General features: G+C 38.2%; 2 protein-coding genes across 4 annotated transcripts; both read left to right on the forward strand.

Annotated features, from left to right (window-relative positions):
* Positions 1–515: 515 nt before the first annotated feature.
* Gogo (golden goal) lies at positions 516–12,870 on the forward strand. Of its 2 annotated transcripts, XM_071790398.1 has the most exons (16): positions 516–1,469; positions 4,797–4,943; positions 5,299–5,542; positions 5,868–6,072; positions 6,503–6,724; positions 6,818–6,967; positions 7,165–7,513; positions 8,803–8,933; positions 9,021–9,266; positions 9,407–9,662; positions 9,870–10,088; positions 10,271–10,439; positions 10,673–10,846; positions 11,006–11,147; positions 11,471–11,669; positions 11,763–12,870. In XM_071790398.1, the coding sequence occupies exons 2-16, from the start codon at positions 4,883–4,885 to the stop codon at positions 12,803–12,805; spliced, it is 3,810 nt and encodes a 1,269-aa protein (XP_071646499.1). In that variant the 5' UTR covers positions 516–1,469; positions 4,797–4,882; the 3' UTR covers positions 12,806–12,870. The 2 variants fall into 2 exon arrangements, with proteins under 2 accessions (XP_071646499.1, XP_071646498.1); XM_071790397.1 differs by having other exon boundaries at positions 518–1,469; positions 11,471–12,870.
* Positions 12,871–13,015: 145 nt separating this feature from the next.
* On the forward strand, positions 13,016–17,970 carry LOC139820260 (neuronal acetylcholine receptor subunit alpha-5-like). 2 transcript variants are annotated; one of them, XM_071790399.1, is made up of 8 exons: positions 13,016–14,072; positions 14,341–14,564; positions 14,840–14,884; positions 14,980–15,089; positions 15,278–15,491; positions 15,883–16,060; positions 16,122–16,274; positions 16,644–17,970. In XM_071790399.1, exons 1-8 carry the CDS (start codon positions 14,012–14,014, stop codon positions 17,015–17,017), a joined length of 1,359 nt encoding a protein of 452 aa, XP_071646500.1. In that variant the 5' UTR covers positions 13,016–14,011; the 3' UTR covers positions 17,018–17,970. The 2 variants fall into 2 exon arrangements, with proteins under 2 accessions (XP_071646500.1, XP_071646501.1); XM_071790400.1 differs by having other exon boundaries at positions 13,975–14,072; positions 14,351–14,564.
* Positions 17,971–22,949: the final 4,979 nt, after the last annotated feature.

Consider the following 22,949-nt stretch of genomic DNA (forward strand, 5'->3'; position numbering starts at 1 on the left):
ATATTTATGATGTATCGCATTAATATTCCAGACTTCAGAGAATACCCTTAATATCATTAAAGGGGATAAAAGAAGATGTATACGTCTCATATCTACATTTAATGTACAAATTATTCTTTCTTCCCCTCTCGAAACATCATATTACATTGATCTTCCTACCAACACTATCCTTCGCCTCCTCAGCGCCGATATTGCTCAAAACCACTCCCGACTTTGGCGCCTTCGCAATCTCTCGCCTCTTCGCCGTTTCTTCGGATATCAAATTGCCACCCCCCAAGGCGAAATCGGTCTCGCGTTTCCCGGCTCCGAAAACACGCAACGAGGTAACGTGCTATCACGTTATAGATCGGGCATTCATTCATAGAAGCCAACCTTCTGTCATAATGCACACCCCTAAGGCGCACCCCGTCGAGCGATGAACGGGGGTGCTAGCGGGGGCGGCGACGGCGACGGCGACGGCGACGGCGGCATGGCAGCGGCGGCGGCGGCGGCAGTGGCGGTGGCGGCGATTCGACCCCATCCGACACAGAGAAAGAGGGGTGGCCGGCGACCCCGGCTTTAGTCGCGATGTGCGCGTCGCCCCATCGCAGTTGCTCCCTGTTTCGCATTTCCGCAAGAGATCCCTCGCCGACGGGCAAAAATCTCGCGCCGATCACGTCGTAAATTTCTTTCCGATCTTACGGAATAATTCGAAACGAGGGAGAGTGGTAGTGATACCTGCGAACAATTCGACCAGACATTTGCGAGGAAAAACAAATTGTTTAATTTCTGAACTCAGTTTCTGTCGATTTAGTGCTTTCAGTCTTCACGGTGTCATTATATAGCATCGCGGTATTGACAGCAATTCTAAGAAAACGACTGAGGAATATGAAGAAAAGCGTTTATTTCTTCCCGTGTTAACTTGAAAAATGCACACGTCGCAGCTATGGACTTACTTTTAAAGATTTAATAAATAAAAAAACTCGAAATTACTTCTCGTTTACTAAAGAAAAGGGAAAAGGGAGCCGGGAGAGAAAGAGACGAAGTAAGAATAGTGTCGGTTTCTTAGAAGACCCGACTCTCATAAAGATCGTCGGCATTCTCCCTCGGCGGGAGGGTAATTTCGTGTCCGTCGGAGGGTCGACCCTCGGAGCAGCGCGGGGATGCGCGCGAGGGTGTTTGTGCGGCGTGGATAGGCGAGCCGGCAATTTCGCGTGTGGCTCTCGATATCGATTCTAGGAGGCCGCCGCCACCGTCGGAGTAATCGCGCACCCCCTTCGTCGTCCTTCGGTCGGCAAAACGGCCGCTCGTTGACATCGTCGTCGTCGATACGCGGAGGGGGGGATCAATGAGAGGCAAGATCGATCGATCGGGTCGGAGAGCCGACGATCGAATTCATCTATATTGTCCTGCCCGGGGCGGAAGAAATCTATATCGGTCTGTGATTGATCCAAAGAAGATGCGGACCGTGTCAGGATAAGAAACATTGCGTAAGCGAAGCACGTTGACTTTTAAATAATATAAATGTTGGAAAGACATCGCAAAGATGTTTCGAAGATATTTTATTTAAAATTAGGATATCCATCGAATGTTTGAGGAGCTTGAAAATATCTTTCACATCATGACTTCTATGTTGCTTTTAGAAAATATTCAAAAATGCTTGACAATAACTGATAATTGGAGATAATTGAGTATAAATTTCAAAGAATTAGTAAAGATAATTTAAAGATAAATAATAAATAATTTTAACTTTAAATAGAAGAACTCTTCAAATATATAAACTTATAATATATATGAACAAATATATAAACTAAAAAGTGACTGCTTGGCAGCATCATTACATTATTAATTAATATAAAGTTAACTTTTTTATCAAATTTTTCTTTTGTATTAGAATAATTAGAAAATATAATTGTAAATTAGACTTCAATTCAAGAGAAGTTAGTTAAAGACGTGAAGTACTAAGAAAATGTTAGTACATGGTTGTTGCTGTAATTTTATAATTATTTAAAAAATATCTTCAATGCTTCAATGCTTGATACAAGACTAAAATTTATTAATTTAATTATTTAGCAATTTTCTACCGAGATTCACAGAAATATCTTTAAAAAATTACCAAAAATTTATTTTACGCCATAAATCGTCGATGCATCTTGTGCATGTTTCGCGATTGTTACTGCAAGAGTGCTCGATGTTGCCCTATCGTCGCGCCTCCGGCAGAGGGGCGATGTTTATCTGTGATATATCAATGTTAATCACCACTACGCGTGTTCGCTGCGATAAGCAATGCGTGTCTGTCTGTGTGGGGTCGGTATTCCCTTTTGTACGCAACTACGAACTCATTATTCCAATTGCATAATCGATCCAAATACTTTCTACGCCATTCCAACACGTGGACTGTCCACATTGGGCACATCTATCATCCTCACATTATTACGTCATTATATAAGTACTTAAAAGCAAATCCAAAATAAATTCTTGCCAGTAACAATCAAGTACTACGTAATAAGAGAATTTTCTTTCTCTTTTTTTCTCTTGCACAGAGAAGAAAACTGAAATTATAAAAAAGTTACTGATAACATAAATAATTCTCTCTTCGTAGAATTTGATTTCTTGCTCTAATAATAATTTCCTTGCTTTAATAATAACTTCATTTTAATCATGAACATAATAAATTAAAATTATTCTACAATATTATATTCTGATATCTATAATAGAAATTTTCTATAATAGAAAAATTACTTATTCGAATAGAAATTATATTATATTATATATCATATTTTTTGGTTTTTCAAACGAGAAATTTTAACAAGAAAAAGGTTCACACATAAATTGCGTTTTCTCGTAAATTAGCAGGGGAACGCGGATAGTAAAAAATCTCGATAATAATAATAATAATAATTTCCTTGCTTTAATAATAACTTTATTTTAATCATGAACATAATAAATCAAAATTATTCTACAATATTATATTCTAATATCTATAATAGAAATTTTCTATAATAGAAAAATTACTTATTCGAATAGAAATTTTATTATATATCATATTTTTTGTTTTTCAAACAAGAAATTTTTACAAGAAAAAGGTTCACACATGGATCGCGTTTTCTCGTAAATTAGCAGGGGAACGCAGATAGTGAGAAATCTCGATTTTAACGAGCACATTTATGGAAGGGTCCACCATCCATCCATCCATTTTTGTTTCGCGTGAAAAGAATCCTCAGGGGGTTCGAGACACCCCGCGGAGACCAGTCAGGTCTTTCACAGATATGCGCAAATATTTTGTGAACATAGAGGCGATATCGGAAAACGATTCAGACGAACATCACGTATATTTCTCGCAGTAGTCAGTTTTATAGTCAACTACTTAGTTAAAAGTTGAATATAAAATTGAATATAAACAAAAATGCTTTAAAAGTTATTAACGTCTTTCAGCTATTAATGTCAAACCATTACTGTCTTCAAAATACAAGTTACATTCAACAAAATACTATCTATAATAAAAATTATTTTAAATAGTATTCAATATACAATATAAAAATTTATGCAGAAGTTTATTGCACATTATGCAACATGAGAAAATTGTGGTTTTCATTTATTTTGTTTTTGTTTATTTCACACATTTTAAGTGCGCGATAAAAATAGAATTCTACGTTAAATATATCATTCATTAAGTTTGCAAATGTTAATTGTGCTATCTGTCTATTATTAGCCTTGCGAGTATCATGATAGACATGAAATATCGTACCCCCTAATGCGGTCGACGTCGTACACAGACGCGTACATACGTGCGTTTTCTGAAACGGTGCACGCTATAGGGACGCGGCCGATCGATACGGACGGGAAAGGACGATGCCCGATTTCGATTTCCCTCCGAGAAGCGATGCGGGGTTGCCCTAAGGGTGCAACACGTGCAATTATACGAGGATGCAGATTTTCAGAAGCGGAACGGGGGTGTAAAACGCACGCACGCCGCCCGGTGACTTTGATCGTTGGCCCGAAGCAAAATTATGCCGCTACCAGCATTAACTTATTTACATCTGGGAAGCAACTAAATCGACGATGTATCTTGCATTAATATATCGTTCGCAAAAATAAGATGTTGGCGATTAAAGCTAGATAGATTTAGCAAGAGTTTACGCTGTAAAATCATAAATGCCTAACCTTTTAATTATTGAGAATTTTATTTTATATTAATTTAATCTTAATTTCTTAATAAAAATTAAGATTAAAATTAATAAATAAAAGTTATAAATATTTAGAAAATAATTTTATTTACCATGCTCACAATTATTGCGCTTAAAATTAAAATAATATTATTATTCAAGCAAAGAAATTTAAATTAATATCTGCGAAAAGAGCATTACATTATCAATAATGTAATCAATTTTTTACAAATTCCTTTTTCTTATTTGCACGAGAGAATAGAGATTTCTTAATTTCCCGTGTAAAAATTGATTTACTGATGGAAAATTATACTAATTGTAAGAGAATATCAAAAGTAAAATCATAAATGCTGTTAAATTATATAAAGTGTCTTAATATTTAATTTAAACCATGACCTCACAATAAACAACTTTTTGGGACACATAATGCCTGAATTGCATGTTCGATAGTTATCATTGGGGTTAAAAATATTTCAGGACCTTTATAGGAGCGCGTTTATTATTCCGACGTAATCTGGGTTACTCTGGTTTACTTTCTTTGAACGTAATCTAGTACGCTCTACTTTGCTTTAACTTATTTCATATCAGTAACGGTAGTCTAATTTATTTAATGACAGTCAAACTTAATGCGCTTTTTATTATCCTTAACAGAATAGAGACAGAGCAGATTTGTTACATTTTCCGGGGCACCGAAATATCTCGGTTAGGCCCTGGCAGTCATCAATGAAGAGCCGGACATGAATTGGACATCCGAACGGTCATCATTGGGATTATTAATCATCCTTCTCCTGAGATGCGGTATTAACATTAAAGATTTTAATTTTCGCATAGACGTATAAGAAATGCAACATTGTACTAAAAAATATATATGATATTGTACCACAATAATGAGTAACACAATTGAATGAAATAATAACTATTATTTAACTATATATTAATTATATTAAGTTAGCGATTAAAAATGATTATTAAGATTAAAAGACTGTCCATTCTTATTAATTTAGCTTTAATCGTGAACGATATAGAATCCGCATTTTTTAAATTAAATTATTAATTCCTAATTATTTAAATTAATTAATGGTAATTGACTAACGCCTCTAAAGGAAATATTGAACTTTGCGCAACTTTAGATGTTTGTGTTTACCGGTTTCAGGTATCACAAGATCGATGACAGACGCGAAGGAGCCAATACTATTAAAAGTTGTCGCTCCTCCGTCCCACATGGCTTTGTCCGGCGATGTGACCGTTTTTATCTTGGACTCGGAAAAGGAATCCTCTATGGTATCCACAAGTACCATGTCCACCAACGGCACAAATGGCATAAAGAAAGACGAGAAAGAAAAAATCGATCCGAAGAAAGATGGAGTTAGCGCGGGTCACGAACCGCTCGTGCTTAGGTATGTAAAAAAATCGTAAAACTTCACGAACATGCACGGCATCGCGACGCCCTGAAATGTTCAGCTGTTTACACGCACCCCTAAATAATCGAGCATCGAAATGAACTAGACGACGTTAAACCGTATTCGTAATTAAAAGTATTTGCAAAACAATTTTTATAGATATTATTTTGTCCAAATATAAATAAATATTTTCTTTCTACTTTTCTTCTTCGAATTTCGAAGAATAAATAAATTAATTTATTACTATCGATGCGATATCGTACTATAATATAAATGATTGCATTGATATATATCGTATCTTAATTTCGCGCATTAATTTCAGAGTACTATACGTCGATGGCCTCACGTCGGAATTGATCGGTGATTTCCCTCTGGATACCCTGCCGCATAAGAGTGAGAATATTTCTGTGATAATACCTTGTGGTGTCTTCTCACGCGGCGGAATTTATACACTACGACTTCAGTACAAGTTCTCAACCGTGGCTGCCAGATACAACACTGCCATTGCTGGACTGCCCGAAATTGAGGTCAGTATACTCCTGCAACTATCAAATTATACTCCACGTAATCATGTTATATCTTATTATCAGATAGATAATTAATTTAATATACAGAACTTGAGTAACAGGGTTGATAATAACAGCATAATTTGTTATGTTAAATCTTTAAAATTATTGGCTATTTCTCTAGCAGTCATATTATAAAACTTTTCTTTAGTAGAAATTAGAAAAATTAATATATCAGGCAAGATAAAATTTAAGATCGATAAACACTATACATTTATTACACATAAATTATACATAAAAGTCGAAATCCATTTTTCTCGAGATTTGACTTTATGTATTTTTTCGGGAACGTGAAAGAATCGTGAAAAAAATCTTAACGAACGTCGTATTTATAATATCGGTGTCTCATCGTTTGAAAGTGTTGCCTAATTGAAATGCAAAACGTATCCAGATGAGCAGTGCCTTAGACGTAAAATGGCCAACCCCTTCTCTGCTTTTGGAATCCCAACACTTCGGTACATATCCTAGCCAGCCGGTAATAGCTACTATAAAGTACAACGGAATTTCATGTGTACCTGCCAACGGTGTTCCGGTGGCAGCTTATATTTTGCAACTCATATATTGCGGCACGACCGCGGCCGCCTGCGATCCACAGAACAACGGTCGCATGCAAGTAAGCGCCACATTTGATAAAGGGATCGTGTCGTGTGAAACGCGCGAGAACGTCACGAAATTCAATCCCTTACGTTCCTCGAACTTTCCTTAGGTGCTCTATTACGAGGAAATAAACGGCTTCGCCTCGCCGAAGATTGTCAAGTTGAAATGCGAATTTTTCGGACTGGCCGGAAATTACGCGCTCAGATTAAAGGCCTCGGACGTCAATCCATCCGCGCCAACGACCAGCGCGTACATTAAGGTAATTAAGTTTCTTAATTAAAATAATTGGAGTATGGTTGCGGAAGGTAATAATTATGGAAGTAATTACTAGAGCATAGAAGGGTTAATATCATCACACGCGCTTATTATATATATAAATTAAAACAATTAGTTTACATATGTAGGTACATATATGTAAACTAATTATATATATATGCACGTCTGTTTTACTCGCAGGTGGAATGGTCCGACGAGTTTAGCTTCAACGTTCACGCGAGATCGATCTATCCTTGCGAGGGATCGGCGGGCATATCGGTCCTCTTTCAGTACCCCGCGTGCCGTCTTCAGGGCGATCGCGTGCGCGTTTACGGCCGCCTGCGAGCGGACGTGAGTTCCCTGGCGCCGCCGTCCGCCTTGCACTACGTGGCGGAATTGAAGGCGGCGCCGGGCAAGCATTCGCTGAATTTCGACTGCGATATCTTCACCGAGAAGTTCATCGAGTATTGCTTCATTTACGTGAGCCAGGCGATCACCGGCGCGATGGCGGAGGTGAAGCTCGCGTGTATACCGACCTTCCCGCTTCTGGGTGAGTGGACATGCAAACGCTTAAAAGCCGGGTGCCTCCCGTCCCCGACAGATTTACCGCGCCTCGTAATTCACCTCGAGAGATCGCGCGCTGCACGTAGATTTTTATCCCCTTAACGAGCCTCGCGATTGCTCACCGTTCGATGTAGGTCAAAATAAAAGACGTGTGCGATTGTTTTCGGTGAAATAAAACTGGAGCATAAATTAATTTCGTTCATGACTAAAGTAGTCTAGTCAATAGAGACATTTAAATGGAATTAATTCCGGGAAGCAATTTTTTTTTTGACTGTTTCGGAGGGTCATGAATAGTCTAAAACCGGATTTTCGGGATTCTAACCCTGGAGCGTTAGCCGCCATTTTGATTAGAAGGGTGATTTTGTAAATATCTCGCTTATTTTCAACTTTAGAGTGGAAGTGATAATAACCAAACTTGTAGAAAATTAAATACTCTACAATTTTGGTCTTTATCATTTTTCACCTAGAATCGATATTTTGGGTCTTAGACTCGAAAAAGTAGGGGGTAAAATTTTATTATTTTTTTTTATTTTTTGAATTTACTTGGTATAATGAAAAACATCTTTTCTCTCCACATCACCACGGGGGTAGAGTTTATGGCGCGTTTATTCAAAAAATTAAAAAAAAATAATAAAATTTCACCCCCCACTTTCGAGTCTAAGACCCAAAATATCAATCCTAGGTGAAAAATAATAAGAACCAAAATTGTAGAGTATTAAATTTTCTACAAGTTTGGTTATTACCAATTTCACTCTAAAGTTGAAAATAAGCGAGATATTTACAAAATCAACCTTCTAATCAAAATGGCGGCTAACGCTCCAGAGTTAGAATCCCGAAAATCCGGTTTTAGACTACCCATGACCCTCCAAAACAGTCAAAGAAAAAAAATCGCTTCCCGGAATTAATTCCATTTCAGCGGCTTTTTCGGGCTCTATTGACTGGGCTATAGGTACTGTTACGTTTTATTACTATATTTACTTTGACAAGTTTTGATTTGATCCGATTCTATTCATTAATCACTAAAAAAATAAATCGCGCGTGTATTTTTATATTTTCTTTGAGCGGTAAATAAATTAATTCTCACAAAAATGATTAAAACACGATTGATAGAAAATTTCTCGACTACAGACGATATCGAAGATTAAGAGATTGCGAAAAAGCATGCGTGTCTCATTAAATTTCAATGTCTTTAAGCAATTTCCGTGACAACGTGCTCGACTTTTGAGACACTCCATATATATTCTCCTGCCTACTCATCTTAATTTATTAATGCAGAAAACGACGCGGCCGGTTGGGGTCCTTGGAGCGCGTGGAGCCCTTGCAGCAGCTCCTGCGTGGGTGGCGTTCGTAATCGATATCGATTTTGCGACACGCCACCGCCGAAATACGGAGCGAAATTCTGTCAGGTGAGTTTTAACGGCCGATAAAATGCAAAATACGTGGCAATCGGATCAAACAGTGACGCGTTTGCTCGAAAAAAAAAAATGAAACAGGGAAGAGCGGTCGAGACGGAATCCTGCGGCGGCACCGGCAGGATCGATTTCCAGGAGGCGTGGAATACCGAGGGATGGGAGTGCCGACACGGAACGACATTAGCGGCCGCGAGACCGGAAGTTACGGCACAGATCGGCGCGCAGTGTCGGTGTGGTTGCATTATCAATTTCGGCGATAATGCCTTGAATAAGATACTGGCGGCAAATACCCAAGCCTGTCCCGGTCGTTCCTTCTGGCTGCTGCAGGTAAATCTCTCTCGCGCACATTGTTCTAATTATTTTAAATACAACTCGAATAATCTTATATTCGGTCAATGAAAAGTAATAGTGCTTTATTTATCTTCGGCCTATAAGATACCTATAACAATAGATCTCGATTGGCGTAGGCAAAATCGGACTACATAATCAGACTGCATTTGGATCAAACGCAGTTTCCCTGTCCGGGACAATATTTTCGTGCTCGCGACGGTGATTCGCTGAGCGCGGAACTCTTGACGGATATCGCTTTTGACAAGGTTGCCCCTGTGACGGGAACGATATTTTCCTCGGGTCAAAGCTTGTTGCTCGAATTCTTTAGCGACGAGCACACTGCCTCGGGGAATTCCTGCGTGGGTGGTTTTTTGGGACACGCGAGCACGTTTCGTAAGCGTTACTTAACATGTATTATATAAAATAAAATTAAATCTAATATATTAATAGATATCTATATTAAATATATAATAATAAATATGATATGAGTGCAACGAATTATCAATTACATAAATCACTGTGTACTTTTATTTACATTGTTTCCGTACTCGTTACAGTCGTTACTGTATTCGATGCAATTTACATAATTGATATTTTCAGAAAAATTGTATGAGAATAAGACGTCGGCTTCGCTCCCTTCGGAAACGAATTCCACCCTCACTGTTGAGCAATGGATCTTCTGGGGACCCGCGCATCTAGCAACAGCATCCCTTTTGATACTCATATTCTTTATATCTATTTTTCTAGCACTACAATTTGCACTGAAATATAGGAAGTATCATATCGCGGAGGACTTGGATACTCTGAGCGAGCACTCCGGTGAGTATCTGACATAATTTCGTGTATTAAACGATTAGGCATTGATTATTAAGAAGTTAATGTCGACAACAAGTGCAAATCGTACAGAATAGAATAAATTAATATTAAAACAACTAATATATTATGTGCTACATAAAAACGTATTAGAACATGAAAACATAAAAAATTGATAAATTATTCAGGATGTAGCGATATGATGGTGGGCCGAGCAAAATCGATGTCTTCTACGACACTAATTTCGGAAGTCGCGTCCCTAGTGGGACTACCAAAGAAGTGCACACCAAGACTGTCGAAACGCAAAGCACCTTGCGCGGTGGAGGATGGTTATGATAGTTCGGAAACTTTGGCGGAGTAAGTGACAAATTTGGTCTTAATAAATTAAGATCTTATAATATTTTGATATATGGAGAATTAAATATTTTTAATTCGATCGTATTTATATATTTAATATTTTAACATTACTGAGTATTGTGCAATTTTGCTTTATTCATTCTATGAGAGAGCTATCGATTTATTGAATATTTTATTTGCAACCTATATCAACCACCTGTATTCTATTCTAAGGTATACTTTTGATGTAATAGATACGAAGACGAGACCAGCTTGAGCTCGACCACCTTGAAGTTCCGAGATAACGAGGAAAGCTGTACGGAGAGGAGTGTAATACCGAACAAATTGCACGCCGATGAACCACCAGCGACGGTATCGGCTATTATGGCAATTGGCCAGCCGGAAGTAAAATATGCCACACCAGTCAAGTAAATATAATTCTAGAAATAAAATTGTTTGTTTATATAATTCATTAAACTTAATGAAGAAATATTTTATATAATATCCATGTCAAAATGTAATCTCCGGCCACGTTTTGGAATGCCTCCGACAGTCGAATGGACAGTTTAATAGTTTGTACATTGCAGATTACGCACTCTGGGATCTGTCAGTCCCGCGAATAAATTGACGTCGGGCAACACGACGAGATGTCAAAGCAGAGCGAGTATTACCGACAGCCCGCATATTGCAAGAATTCATCGTTACACGTCTAATCCTTTGCAGTCTAAGGTAGAGATCTATAATCTGATTGCGTGTATTCCACTTAAAACCACACAGAAAAGCAGTTAAAACAGAATCAAGAAAAGAAAGAAGCTAGATTATTCGTCTCATTAATAACGCAACAATATTTTATCAATATAATGTCTAACGTTAATTAAATTTTATTAAATCAATTACAATAAAACAGACGATCTCAAATAATTACTCAAATACAAGTGAAATAAATGTAATGTTATTCGGGGAAAATTCAAGAAGAAGGTAAACTTCAATTTTAACTCGACATTTTGCGCTAGAAAAGTTATTTAATTACTGCGACCGAAAACTGTTATCAGGATTCGTCGACGAGCAGTCCATTATCGGGCACGTCCACGTTACGCAGCGGTAAGGAGACGAAGGACCGTCGAAATCGCGAGCGACTGCTACAAGGGCCCGGTTCGGAGTTCAGTCTGACAAATCCGGAGACGGATATGGAGATCGACTATTACGATTACAACGTCGCGAACGCCGGCGCCGCGCCGGGCTCGTACTTAGGTATGGATCCAGCTTTTCTCCTATGGATACCCCCGTTGTCGATGTCCGAGGATTCTCAAGGTCCGTCTGCGGATTGTCCGGATTGTTTTCAAGGCACGACGACGAGCCCGGCGTTGTACCGACTGCCGGAGAGCACTGAAGGCGCGACCCTGACCCCGGCCGAGTATCGGCGTATGCGACATCAAATCGCGTCTAGCGTCGAGGAGACTAGACCGAGTCTTGAACAGCAACGCCAAGACTCGACGTCCTCGTCGTCGTCGAGGAACGATTCGTCATCGGCTAGCGTTCTGTCCGAGGATAGCATCAGCGAGAGCAGAACCACCAGGCTGAACGAACACCTACTGCCGATCCATCGGATCCTGGAGGACTCTAGGACACGGGTCAGCGAGGAGTCTCTGTGTAGTCAACTTGCGATTGACAGGACCATTCCCAATCGTCTTCACGGCACTAAACCTGATTTCTCCCAGGAACAGAGCGCTGCGAGAAGCAGTCGGCAGGACAACTATGTAAATATCTTCGACGGTGTCGTGGCAAAGGCGGAGGATAAATCGGAGAAATCAAGGCAGGCCTTCAAGAGGCATCCCGAAGAGGCGGTACTTCATCACGGTACTTCGAGGCCTCACGTGAGTCAAAAAGCGAAAGATGTTTCTCAGGGCGACAAAAAGAACCGCTATTTCAAAAACGAGAACGCGCCTAAGTTGTCTAGCAAGTCGACCAGCTCGAAGACTCAAGGATACGCGGACGGCAAGGACAGAGGTCCTCAGAGTGCCAAGGACGATCCGAAATCAGACATCGTTCTGACAAACCTGAATGTGAGTGGCCCGTGCAAGTACCGAGACTTCACGCAGTTCACGCAACCGCGCGAGATCAATAAACTCTCGGACTGCACTAATATTCCGATGATTGAGTTCTCGGGGCCGCGATTGAACTCGCCAGCGGCGACGCGAAGACTGACGACGGACAACCTGAACATCAGTCTGTCCAAGAAAGAGATTCAGAGCCCGGATTACGGGGTCGAGAGCGACATGAAGACGGAATCGCGCGACTCCTTCTACGACTTGATCCGCGAGAACGAGGACGGTATCAAGTTCGCGGACGACGACGACGAGTATATCGATAACAGAGCGAATCTGTGAAATTTACGTTGTAATTGCTACATATGGGAGTGCAATAAAGATTATTGCTATTTTACGGCTGAGAATATTGTATCGGTACGACGACGTTTTGGGGGAATCTGACGGGACATGTTTTGACACGCTAAACGTTGTTATATTTAGCAATCATATGAATAAATCTTCTATTACGTGCAACGGAATGACGTAATATTACCAACGTATTGTACTTTCTAGTCATAAGACAAATTATGAATTATGATATGATTGTAGACTTTTTTTAATGAATAATGATTAACGTGTCAGATCGTATCTCGATCATGTATAATTCTTCTCTAACACGGAAGAAGACGGAAAAGCAAGTATAGCTGCTGTAATCGCTATTTTTGTAAATGTGTAGAGTATCTTGCACGAGAAATGTAAATATGCTCCGTCCAAATCATATTGAAATGTAGTTATTCTGAAAAATTCGTAACCCTGCCTCGAATACCTCGCTATTCTTATACTTCACTCTATTCTTGATTATATATATTTCATATAGACTTTTAAGCGAGCTCTTTGCATTCGCGATCGGAATATCGTACAAGTTAGGCAACGTTGTCAATTAACTGAAAATTAAATCTTGTCATATTTTTATCGCCCTGCTAATGAAAATCTCTGAAATACTTTTAGATTTACATACAAACGCGACGCACTAACAGTTAATCGCTCCATATATTCGTTGTAATTTCTGTGATATGTTGATGTTCTGTGGAATTACCGCGTGTACATATAGAAATAAACATTTCTCGTATATAACATATACAGACAGTTCCCCACCAAATTATCACAATCGCAGGAAAAAGAATTATTTCGGTATTAAAGGTAAGTAAATCTTTTCATATAGCAATATAAAAGTAGAAAAATTCTTATCTTTTATCATAACAAATATCACATATATAACTTCAAAGTACCGCCGCAAGTCAAAATATGTAATAAAAGCTCAAAATACCTTATGAGTCAGCGTGACAATTTACAAAAAAAAAAAATTTAAAGAATTGCAAATTTCGAATTTCACATTGTATAGATTTTTACTTGATTGGTTGTCACAAAGTTTCTACATTGACGTCCATATCTTGGGGGCGTTCGGCGTATCAACAGCGTCGAGTTTCACGAACTCGGCGATAATTATACTAGTACTATAATGAAAAGAATTAGTCGACTCGAAATCGTTGGCTCGTAACGATTAATATGAGAATATTAAACGTGTTCGGATTTTTTGGTATCCTCTGCATCAATTTCGAACAATTCAGTACGTAAGACAATTAATACATTAAAATAGAACTATTTACGTAATTACGTATTTTTAACAAGTTCAATAATGTTGTAATCATGTTATCGATATTTCTATCTAAAATAATTTTAAGAATAATTATTTTATATTATGATTATATTGCCTTAAAAATCATTTCAATCAAAAGTAATATTTAAATAAAATATAATTTAATCTATCGATATTATAGTAGATTTATTATTAATATATACAAATCAGTATAAATATTTTGTTAATGTTTTCATAGATGCTTTCAGTAACATGGATATTCGGTCTTGGGTAAATGGATTTGACGGATATAAGGTATCGGATTTAGATATAGTGAAACGAAATTGCAAGAATTTGGAAACTTTATCGCCATTATTACGCCTTAAGAAGCATCTTTTTTGCGATTACGATGATACTGTTCATCCGAATTATCCTAAAACAACCAATGTTACTCTGGCCTTGATGCCAAAGCAAATGAATTTCGTAAGTGTACATAAGAAACATTATAATATATAAATTATAGTTATCCACCTGTGGAAAATCGTAATAAAGTGTGTCCATTCTCCAAATATAAAATTTATAGGACTAATAAATTTTAGTTTTATTTCATGACATAAAACATATTCCTCAACAAAATAAAAGCTTCGCTACTGTTACTTGAGACCCGAATTTTTATAGAAAGCTTATTTTTTCCCTGATATTTGATAGCTATTTAATAATATATTGCGTGTAAAAAAATTAAATAACTTCATTTACAGAAAACAGACAATGCTAAGCTATTATTGCACAGTTGGATGTCACTTGTGAGTACATAATTTCTTTGTCATTACACCTCGTTTTTTTTGTGTAATATTAAAATATTTAATAAATTTAATACAATATAGTATTTATTTGACAGACGTGGACGGATCCGCGACTTACTTGGACACCGAGCGATTACGACGATATAACTTTTATTCATGTAAAAAGCTGGGAGATCTGGACGCCCGACCTATGTCTCAACAATTCGTAAGTAGACTTTTTCTAATAATTTATGAAAATTAATCCAACCCTTTCCGCTTTAAGTTAAATTGTGTTATAACAATCCATTTTCTTATCCATATTCTTTATAGGCAAAAAGTAACAGAAAGCAACAAAAATCTTTTATATCACGTTATTCTTTTAAATCTTTTACTTGTCTGTTCTATCTTTTTTAGTGCCGATATGTCGAGTGATCAATATGGGCTACCTACGACAGAGTGTTTGCTCTTCAACTCGGGCTCCGTCAGCTGCGTCCCCGTAGTAAAATTTATTTCAAAATGCGATCCCGATTATACGTATTGGCCTTACGATAAACATCAATGTCGCGTCACGTTTATTTCATGGAGGCACAAAGGGGAAGAAGTCGATTTGCTGATGAGTGGAATTGGGGTATGCGCTTTAATCGAAAATCATTTAATTCCCTAATTATTTAATCTATCATTATTATTACATAAAACAGTGCCTGTTAATTCCCATTTCCTTCTGAATAATACTTTCTCTGTGTATGCACGTGGGTAGATACTAATTTGATAAAATTATTTAAAAAGTACGCGTTGCAAAAATCAAATTATAACGCATTTAGGATTAATGAGAGATACTTTTATATTATAACTGCGTATTTTTTAAATATTTTTGTATTTTTTTTATAGTGCAAGCTTGTCCATGTAAAAAATGTAAAAAAGATTATTTTATATTAAAAAATTACAATATTTAATCGTATCTATTCACATTAGTTCGGTGAATATTCTTACTGTTAAAAAATCGATATCTTCTTTCGCAGATTACTATGAGCAGTTACATGAATGACACGAGGTGGGATTTCAAGTTTATCAATTCGATGAGGGAAGTCAAAAAATATAAGTGCTGTCCGAACGACACGTATCCAAAAATCAATTATAACTTCTTGTTGACGCGCCATCACGGCAAACATCACTCGTCTATTATCATACCGGCTATCGGTGAGTAATTGTTCGCAAAAGTGCAAGGAACTAACAATAAGGACGATACATTTCTTTCCAGCTTTGATGCTACTCACTTTAATAGTACTCTGCCTCGACTTGAAGTCGGTTGAACGAATGGCGGTAGCGAGCGTGAATTTTGTTTGTCATTTCCTCAGTATGTATGTTGTGCATTGGAGTATACCATACAACAAGACTAATCCCCCTAATATATGTAAGTAACGAAAGATCATTAAAATATATCATGTAAAGAATATATAAAATCCAAATAATTTTTAATTTTCTAATTATTAATTTGAAAACAGCATTTTGCTGAATTAAAAGTTAAAATATATTAAAACAGACTTAAAATATTCGTTGATTTAATTTGCTGAAGAAAATATAAGATATAACATTTTATATTAGAACTGTCAACTAGAATTAAAATTATGTCGAAAAATTTCCAGTTATATCATACATAACAAACGATAAGCATTAATTAGCATTAAAATCGGACTTAAAAAATCTATAGTTTCTAATATAGGTATATAACAAATGTGAGTAAATTATTAATAAATTTATAAATTTCATATTTATCTTACAGTGTTATTTTACCGTGAATCCTTGGCATTGGCTACCTTCGCGATAATTCTGACGGCTTTGTTACGCAAACTGGAAGATATGAGCACAGAGATACCAAATTGGATCTCGTTTACTACAGCATTTGTTTTGAACAACAAAGCTGGGCGTTTTCTGATCCTTAAAGACGACGAGTCTAATTGTAAGATAATAGACAGAGATATTGTGACTGAAGAAAACTTGGATGCTCCCAAATCTGAAATAAGCACGAAGGAATCGTCCTGGAAATACTTTGCTGCTATTATCGACTGGTTATCTTTCTTCTGTGTGATTCTTACTTACGTTATCGTCTTGATTACTCTAGTACCCGCTGGGTTAATCTGTGATAAAAAATATTAACGCTGGAATATCTCCTCCAATGTTCCCCATCTTCCACAATGTTTGAAATACTCTCATAACATTCAAATGTCATTTCGTTGCGTGCATCTCACTTACGTTGTTATCTTGATTACTTTTATATTCACAAGTTAATCTGGCAGAAAGTACAACGTCGAAATATCTTGCTTAATATTCGTTAGCCTCCATAATATTTGAAATAGTCTTTATAATATTAAAATATCGTTTTATTAGATAATCCTCAATTTTCAACCAGAGTATTCAAGACGATTACTTCAGATCAATCAATAATTATTTAAAAGATAATGATATTCGTCGTAAATAAGTTATCTTTAAGATTAGAGAAGATAAAATATAAAATTTCAAGATAAAATTAAAAAATAATAATAATATTAAATTTATTTAATTTATTTTTATTCACAGAATAAAAATAAATTTTATCCTTTAAATTTCAAATTCTCTTCAAATAAAATAATTATTTAACCATAATAATTTTTTATTAAAACAAAGGATTAAATAAATTGTGTGCAATATTTATAATTGATGGTTATCAGTACTCTCTACTTATTAATATCAGCTGATAGTATCTGTAGTGAGTATTATATGCGTATTACAAAGAATTCTTTTTGTGTTCTACTCTACCGATATCTTCTAAAATAAATTCAATGTAAATTATATAATAATTATTGGCCAATCGTTGCTGAACTGAAAGAAAGTAGAAAGAAAATAGAAATAAACAGAAGGTAGAGAGTGTAGCAGTAACATTGGAACTTCTAATAAGTTTCCATACAAAATTTATATACTCGAACTTATCGTCTATTTTAGTTATATTTAGTCTACTTATCGTCTATTATCTCTATTTATATACGTATCTATGCGGTGTACGTCTTGCTGTCTTTATATTGCAAATGGTAATATTAAGAAAATAGTCAGAAGCAAACAGACTTTTTTATGATTATCTTTACTACGTATAATTCAAGATTTACTATCAGAATTCAATGATTAAAGAAGCGCTAAAAATAATTATGTAACAAATTCGACATAAATGTGTTACATCATTATTTCTTATCTCTTTAATTACTATCGAACTTCGATAATGAAACTCGAATTAGACAAAGGAAGAGAGAGAAAGAGACAGTAAAAATAATAAAAAAATCAGTTTTATATTTCCATATATACAATAAATTTTGAAATAATCTACATAAATAATTTTTTCGTTCCGCCCGCGAAGATACATATATTCCCTTATTGTGTTATTTATACATTTTAAAGTTTTAAATAATATAAAAGATGAAGAATGAAAACCGAGAGAGAAAATCCTCTAATCGATTAAAAAGAATAAATAAATAATTCATACGAAACGAAATAGTAAGGGATACAAAAAGGAAAAAAAATGATGTTACAAAAAATGTGAGAAAAAATCACTTGGATGTAGCGGATATACGCGAATAATTGATAGACGAAGTAGCAGAAGACCGGACCGATAGTGTAAAGTGCAGTCGCAGAAATTGAAAATAAGCGTAAAATTTTACGCTTTTATGATGCGCGAAACACGAACGCGTCGCGAAGAGGCCATCCCGTTAATCAAATTAATTAAGTATGCGACGCTATTTCTCTATATGTTTGGTCCCGGCCCGTGAGGCGGGCCTGAATCGCGTAGCAAGTATATGATCGGGTGGCAGAGCGGATCTCGAAAGCGATACGAAACAATGTTGGGCGCCAGGTGTGGATACGGCCACACCACCGTGTACTCTAACCCGCGAAAAGTACTCTACACGAACTCTACAAAGATCCGACATAAACTCTAAGTATCGACACAACTCTTAACTCCCACGTCATGACACCTCCGCTCTGGCCGATCGCAACGGCTGCTCAGGATTTTCGACAGCGGGTCGTGATCCTTACATAGGCTAACTGCGGAAGGGTTTGACCATTGGCGAGGCGAAACAAACACAAAAGAAAGTACTCAAGTAACATGTAAATCTAAGTATAATATAAAAGAAAGCGTGATAATAGCGTTACAACTTAATATATGTCGACGGAATAATACACGCGAGGAAATACACCGAACACGGTAATACAGTGTAACGGGAGCGCGAAAACTAAGATCAATTCGTACCCGAGACTCTCCGAGGAAACATACCAAAAAATAAGTGTGACGTTATGTGTTCCGTCAGTTCTAGCGTAGGGCCAACTATGCCCCAATCCTGAGATCCATCATTAGGACCACATCCACCACGTCACACCGAATCGTAATTAAATGACTCTACTCCATATATCTACGCGACCCATTTACAGAAAATGACTCTATTTCAACACACGCGAACGGAGCGTTCTCGGGAACGACCGCTACACGCGGATATTCTAACCGAAGGAGTAATATCTCCAAAATAAGGACTTCTCTTAGAACGAACGGCCACGCAAAATAATGGCTCCTCTCTGAGGGGACGATATCCAGTCGGGATCTCTCGCAAACGTTCTCTCTAAATAAACGACACGCGCACAATAATTTCCCGCGGAATAAACAATTCACGCACAATAATTCCTCGTAAGATAAACGATACACGCACAATAATTTCTCGCAAAGTAAGCGATACACGTACAATAATATCCCGCAAAATAAACTATACAGGCGAAGTACTGTCTCGCAAAATAAACGATACACGCAAAATAATCTCTCGCAGAATAAATTCCTCGTAAGATAAACGATACACGCACCATGATTTCTCGCAAAGTAGGCGATACACGCAAAATAATATGCCGCAAAATAAACTATACACGCGAAATACTGTCTCGCCAAATAAACGATACCCGCAAAATAATTTCTCGCAAAGGAGACGATACACGTAAAATAATATCTCGCAAAGCAAACTATACCCGCGAAATAATTTCACGCCAAAGAATAAGCAATACGTGCCAAATAATCTCTCGCAGAATAAACGATACGCCCAATATACAATATAACTCAAGGTTTCTCGCACTTAAACGATACACGCAATACCTCCCCTTGAAACGTAACGCGAAGCTTCGCCGCACGGTTCACACCGCGAGCACGTGATACTCACGCCTAATTCAGCCCGGGGCGTGCGGTACTCTCAGCCGGAATAAACCTTGCTCTAAATTTCTTAACGTTAATCGCGGTCTAGTTCGGGCATCTTCTTCAAGAAGGCTGTCTCTATGACCGGTATGCCGACGCCTCACACTTCCCGTACCGGGCGCGGTAGTTTTACGTATCCCGGAGGCCGACACGCCCCTGAACGGCCGGGCGCGTGGAAAGCCCGCACGACGAAGTTTTCACTACGCGTATACTAACTCTAATGTCGATATTTTACACACCAATCGATCGGCACGATAATCAACGGTAATCTCCGAATACTCGAAACGGTACGCTAACGCGACGGACTGTTGAGTCGACCGGCGAGGTTTTATTACGCGACACACATCACCCCCGTGACAAGCGGCCGGCGCCGCACCGTTCTTACTCTCCGATCCCAGGTCGGTCGAGTCGGGAAGAAACGGACGCCCCTTCGATATTCTTACGGGGAGTCAGCGGGCGGGATATGTCCTACTCGTAGAAACGGAACGCACGAAACGAAAAGCGATAATCCTTTCAATGGATTCACGGCAATGGCGCGTAGGCAAGGAAACTCTCAAGCAAGCCTACGCGTCTCTCAAAATCTTACGCGACACGATACTGACCCTCCGCCCGCCGTTCCCCGATACCTGATGTCTGGGATGGTGGCTGGTTACATCTCGTCCTTCCTTCCGTGTTTCGATCTATCTCTTAGGGCCGCCGCCCTCGCTTATTCTCGGTACAATTCCTCTCCGACGTCCTTCCTCGCTCGCGGTCTACCCAACAGTCCTCGATCATTCCCCGCGACTTCGACTCGCGGCTTCGACTCGCGGCCCTCTAGATCAGGGCGTTCCACCGCACCGGCGGATGGCGCCACGCTGTCTAGACGGGCCCTCCGGCCGCTTCTTCCTGAAAACTTTAAAACTCACCAGTACGCGCGCAATACAAAGATGGGAATAGGGCAAACTGTGACGGGCACTCAGTGCAACGTCACAGTACAAAATTCAAAGCACGACGACGAGCCCGGCGTTGTACCGACTGCCGGAGAGCACTGAAGGCGCGACCCTGACCCCGGCCGAGTATCGGCATATGCGACATCAAATCGCGTCTAGCGTCGAGGAGACTAGACCGAGTCTCGAACAGCAACGCCAAGACTCGACGTCCTCGTCGTCGTCGAGGAACGATTCGTCATCGGCTAGCGTTCTGTCCGAGGATAGCATCAGCGAGAGCAGAACCACCTGGCTGAACGAACACCTACTGCCGATCCATCGGATCTTGGAAAACTCTAGGACACGAGGTCAGCGAGGAGTCTCTGTGCAGTCAACTTGCGATTGACAGGACTATTCCCAATCGTCTTCACGGCACTAAACCTGATCTCTCCCAGGAACAGAGCGCTGCGAGAAGCCGTCGGCAGGACAACAATGTAAATATCTTCGACGGCGTCGTGGCGAAGGCGGAGGATAAATCGGAGAAATCGAGGCAGGCCTTCAAGAGGCATCCCGAAGAGGCGGTACTTCATCACGGTACTTCGAGGCTTCACGTGAGTCAAAAAGCGAAAGATGTTTCTCAGGGCGACAAAAAAAACCGCTGTTTCAAAAACGAGAACGCGTCTAAGTTGTCTAGCAAGTCGACCAGCTCGAAGACTCAAGGATACGCGGACGGCAAGGACAGAAGTTTTCAGAGTGCCAAGGACGATTCGAAATCAGACATCGCGATCGTTCTGACAAACCTGAATGTGAGCGGCCCGTGCAAGTACCAAGACTTCACGGGCACGAACACGATAACTAGGGCCCCTTGATTTGACTGTGGTTTCTGTTAGTATTTCTTACGCTGAACAAAAAATTATATAGGTTTTATAGGGCTAACTGCTTTAGTTTTCGAGATATGCAGTATTAAAGCTCAAAATAAATATAATATAAATCTTTACTTGGTAACCGTATAGATGGGGGGACCACCTTGGATGACTTTGATATTTTAATATTTTGTCAAGGTCACCCTCCTGAGTGACCTTCAGAAGGTTTCAGCCCGCGCTCGTTATTCGTTAAAAAGTTATTAACAAAAAAAGTTTGGAAAATTAGGAAAATATAGCAGCTATTTTGAGTATTAGAAGGCATAAATGACTAATATTACGTCTTTTTTTTTTAAGTAGAGAATATCTCGTTTCGCATGAAAGTTGCTGCTTTACCAAAACACAACATTTAAAGCAGTAAATTGTTGATAAATTGAGATCTTTTTGTTAAAGCAGAGAATACTTTCTCGCGAAATAAAGTATTCTCTGCTTTAACAAAAAGACCTCAATTTATCAACAATTTACTACTTTAAATGTTGTGTTTTGGTAAAGCAGCAACTTTCATGCAAAACGAGATATTTCATATAGACTTTTAAGCGAGCTCTCTGCATTCGCGATCAGAATATCGTACAAGTTAGGCAACGTTGTCAATTAACTGAAAATTAAATCTTGTCATATTTTTATCGCCCTGCTAATAAAAATCTCTGAAATACTTTTAAATTTACATACAAACGCGACGCACTAACAGTTAATCGCTCCATATATATTCGTTTTAATTTCTGTGATATGTTGATGTTCTGTGGAATTACCGCGTGTACATATAGAAATAAACATTTCTCGTATATAACATACAGACAGTTTCCCACCAAATTATCACAATCGCAGGAGAAAAAATTATTTCAGTATTAAAGGTAAGTAAATCTTTTCATATAGCAATATAAAAGTAGACAAATTTTTATCTTTTATCATAAAAAATATCACATATATAACTTCAAAGTACCGCCGCAAGTCAAAATATGTAATAAAAGCTCAAAATACCTTATGAGTCAGCGTGACAATTTACAAAGAAAAAA

Source organism: Temnothorax longispinosus, chromosome 10 (assembly GCF_030848805.1).
Source record: "Temnothorax longispinosus isolate EJ_2023e chromosome 10, Tlon_JGU_v1, whole genome shotgun sequence".
In the NCBI taxonomy this organism is placed as follows: Eukaryota; Metazoa; Arthropoda; class Insecta; order Hymenoptera; family Formicidae; genus Temnothorax; species Temnothorax longispinosus.

Bases quoted from the DNA above. Each gene is read 5' to 3' on its own strand.
- Gogo (XM_071790397.1), top strand. From the start codon at position 4,883: ATGAATTGGACATCCGAACGGTCATCATTGGGATTATTAATCATCCTT. The intron at 5,543-5,867 runs GTATGTAAAAAA...CATTAATTTCAG, and splicing joins CACGAACCGCTCGTGCTTAG to AGTACTATACGTCGATGGCC. The intron at 9,663-9,869 runs GTAAGCGTTACT...TGATATTTTCAG, and splicing joins GGGACACGCGAGCACGTTTC to AAAAATTGTATGAGAATAAG.
- LOC139820260 (XM_071790399.1), top strand. From the start codon at position 14,012: ATGAGAATATTAAACGTGTTCGGATTTTTTGGTATCCTCTGCATCAAT. The intron at 15,090-15,277 runs GTAAGTAGACTT...TATCTTTTTTAG, and splicing joins GACCTATGTCTCAACAATTC to TGCCGATATGTCGAGTGATC. The intron at 16,275-16,643 runs GTAAGTAACGAA...TTTATCTTACAG, and splicing joins GACTAATCCCCCTAATATAT to TGTTATTTTACCGTGAATCC.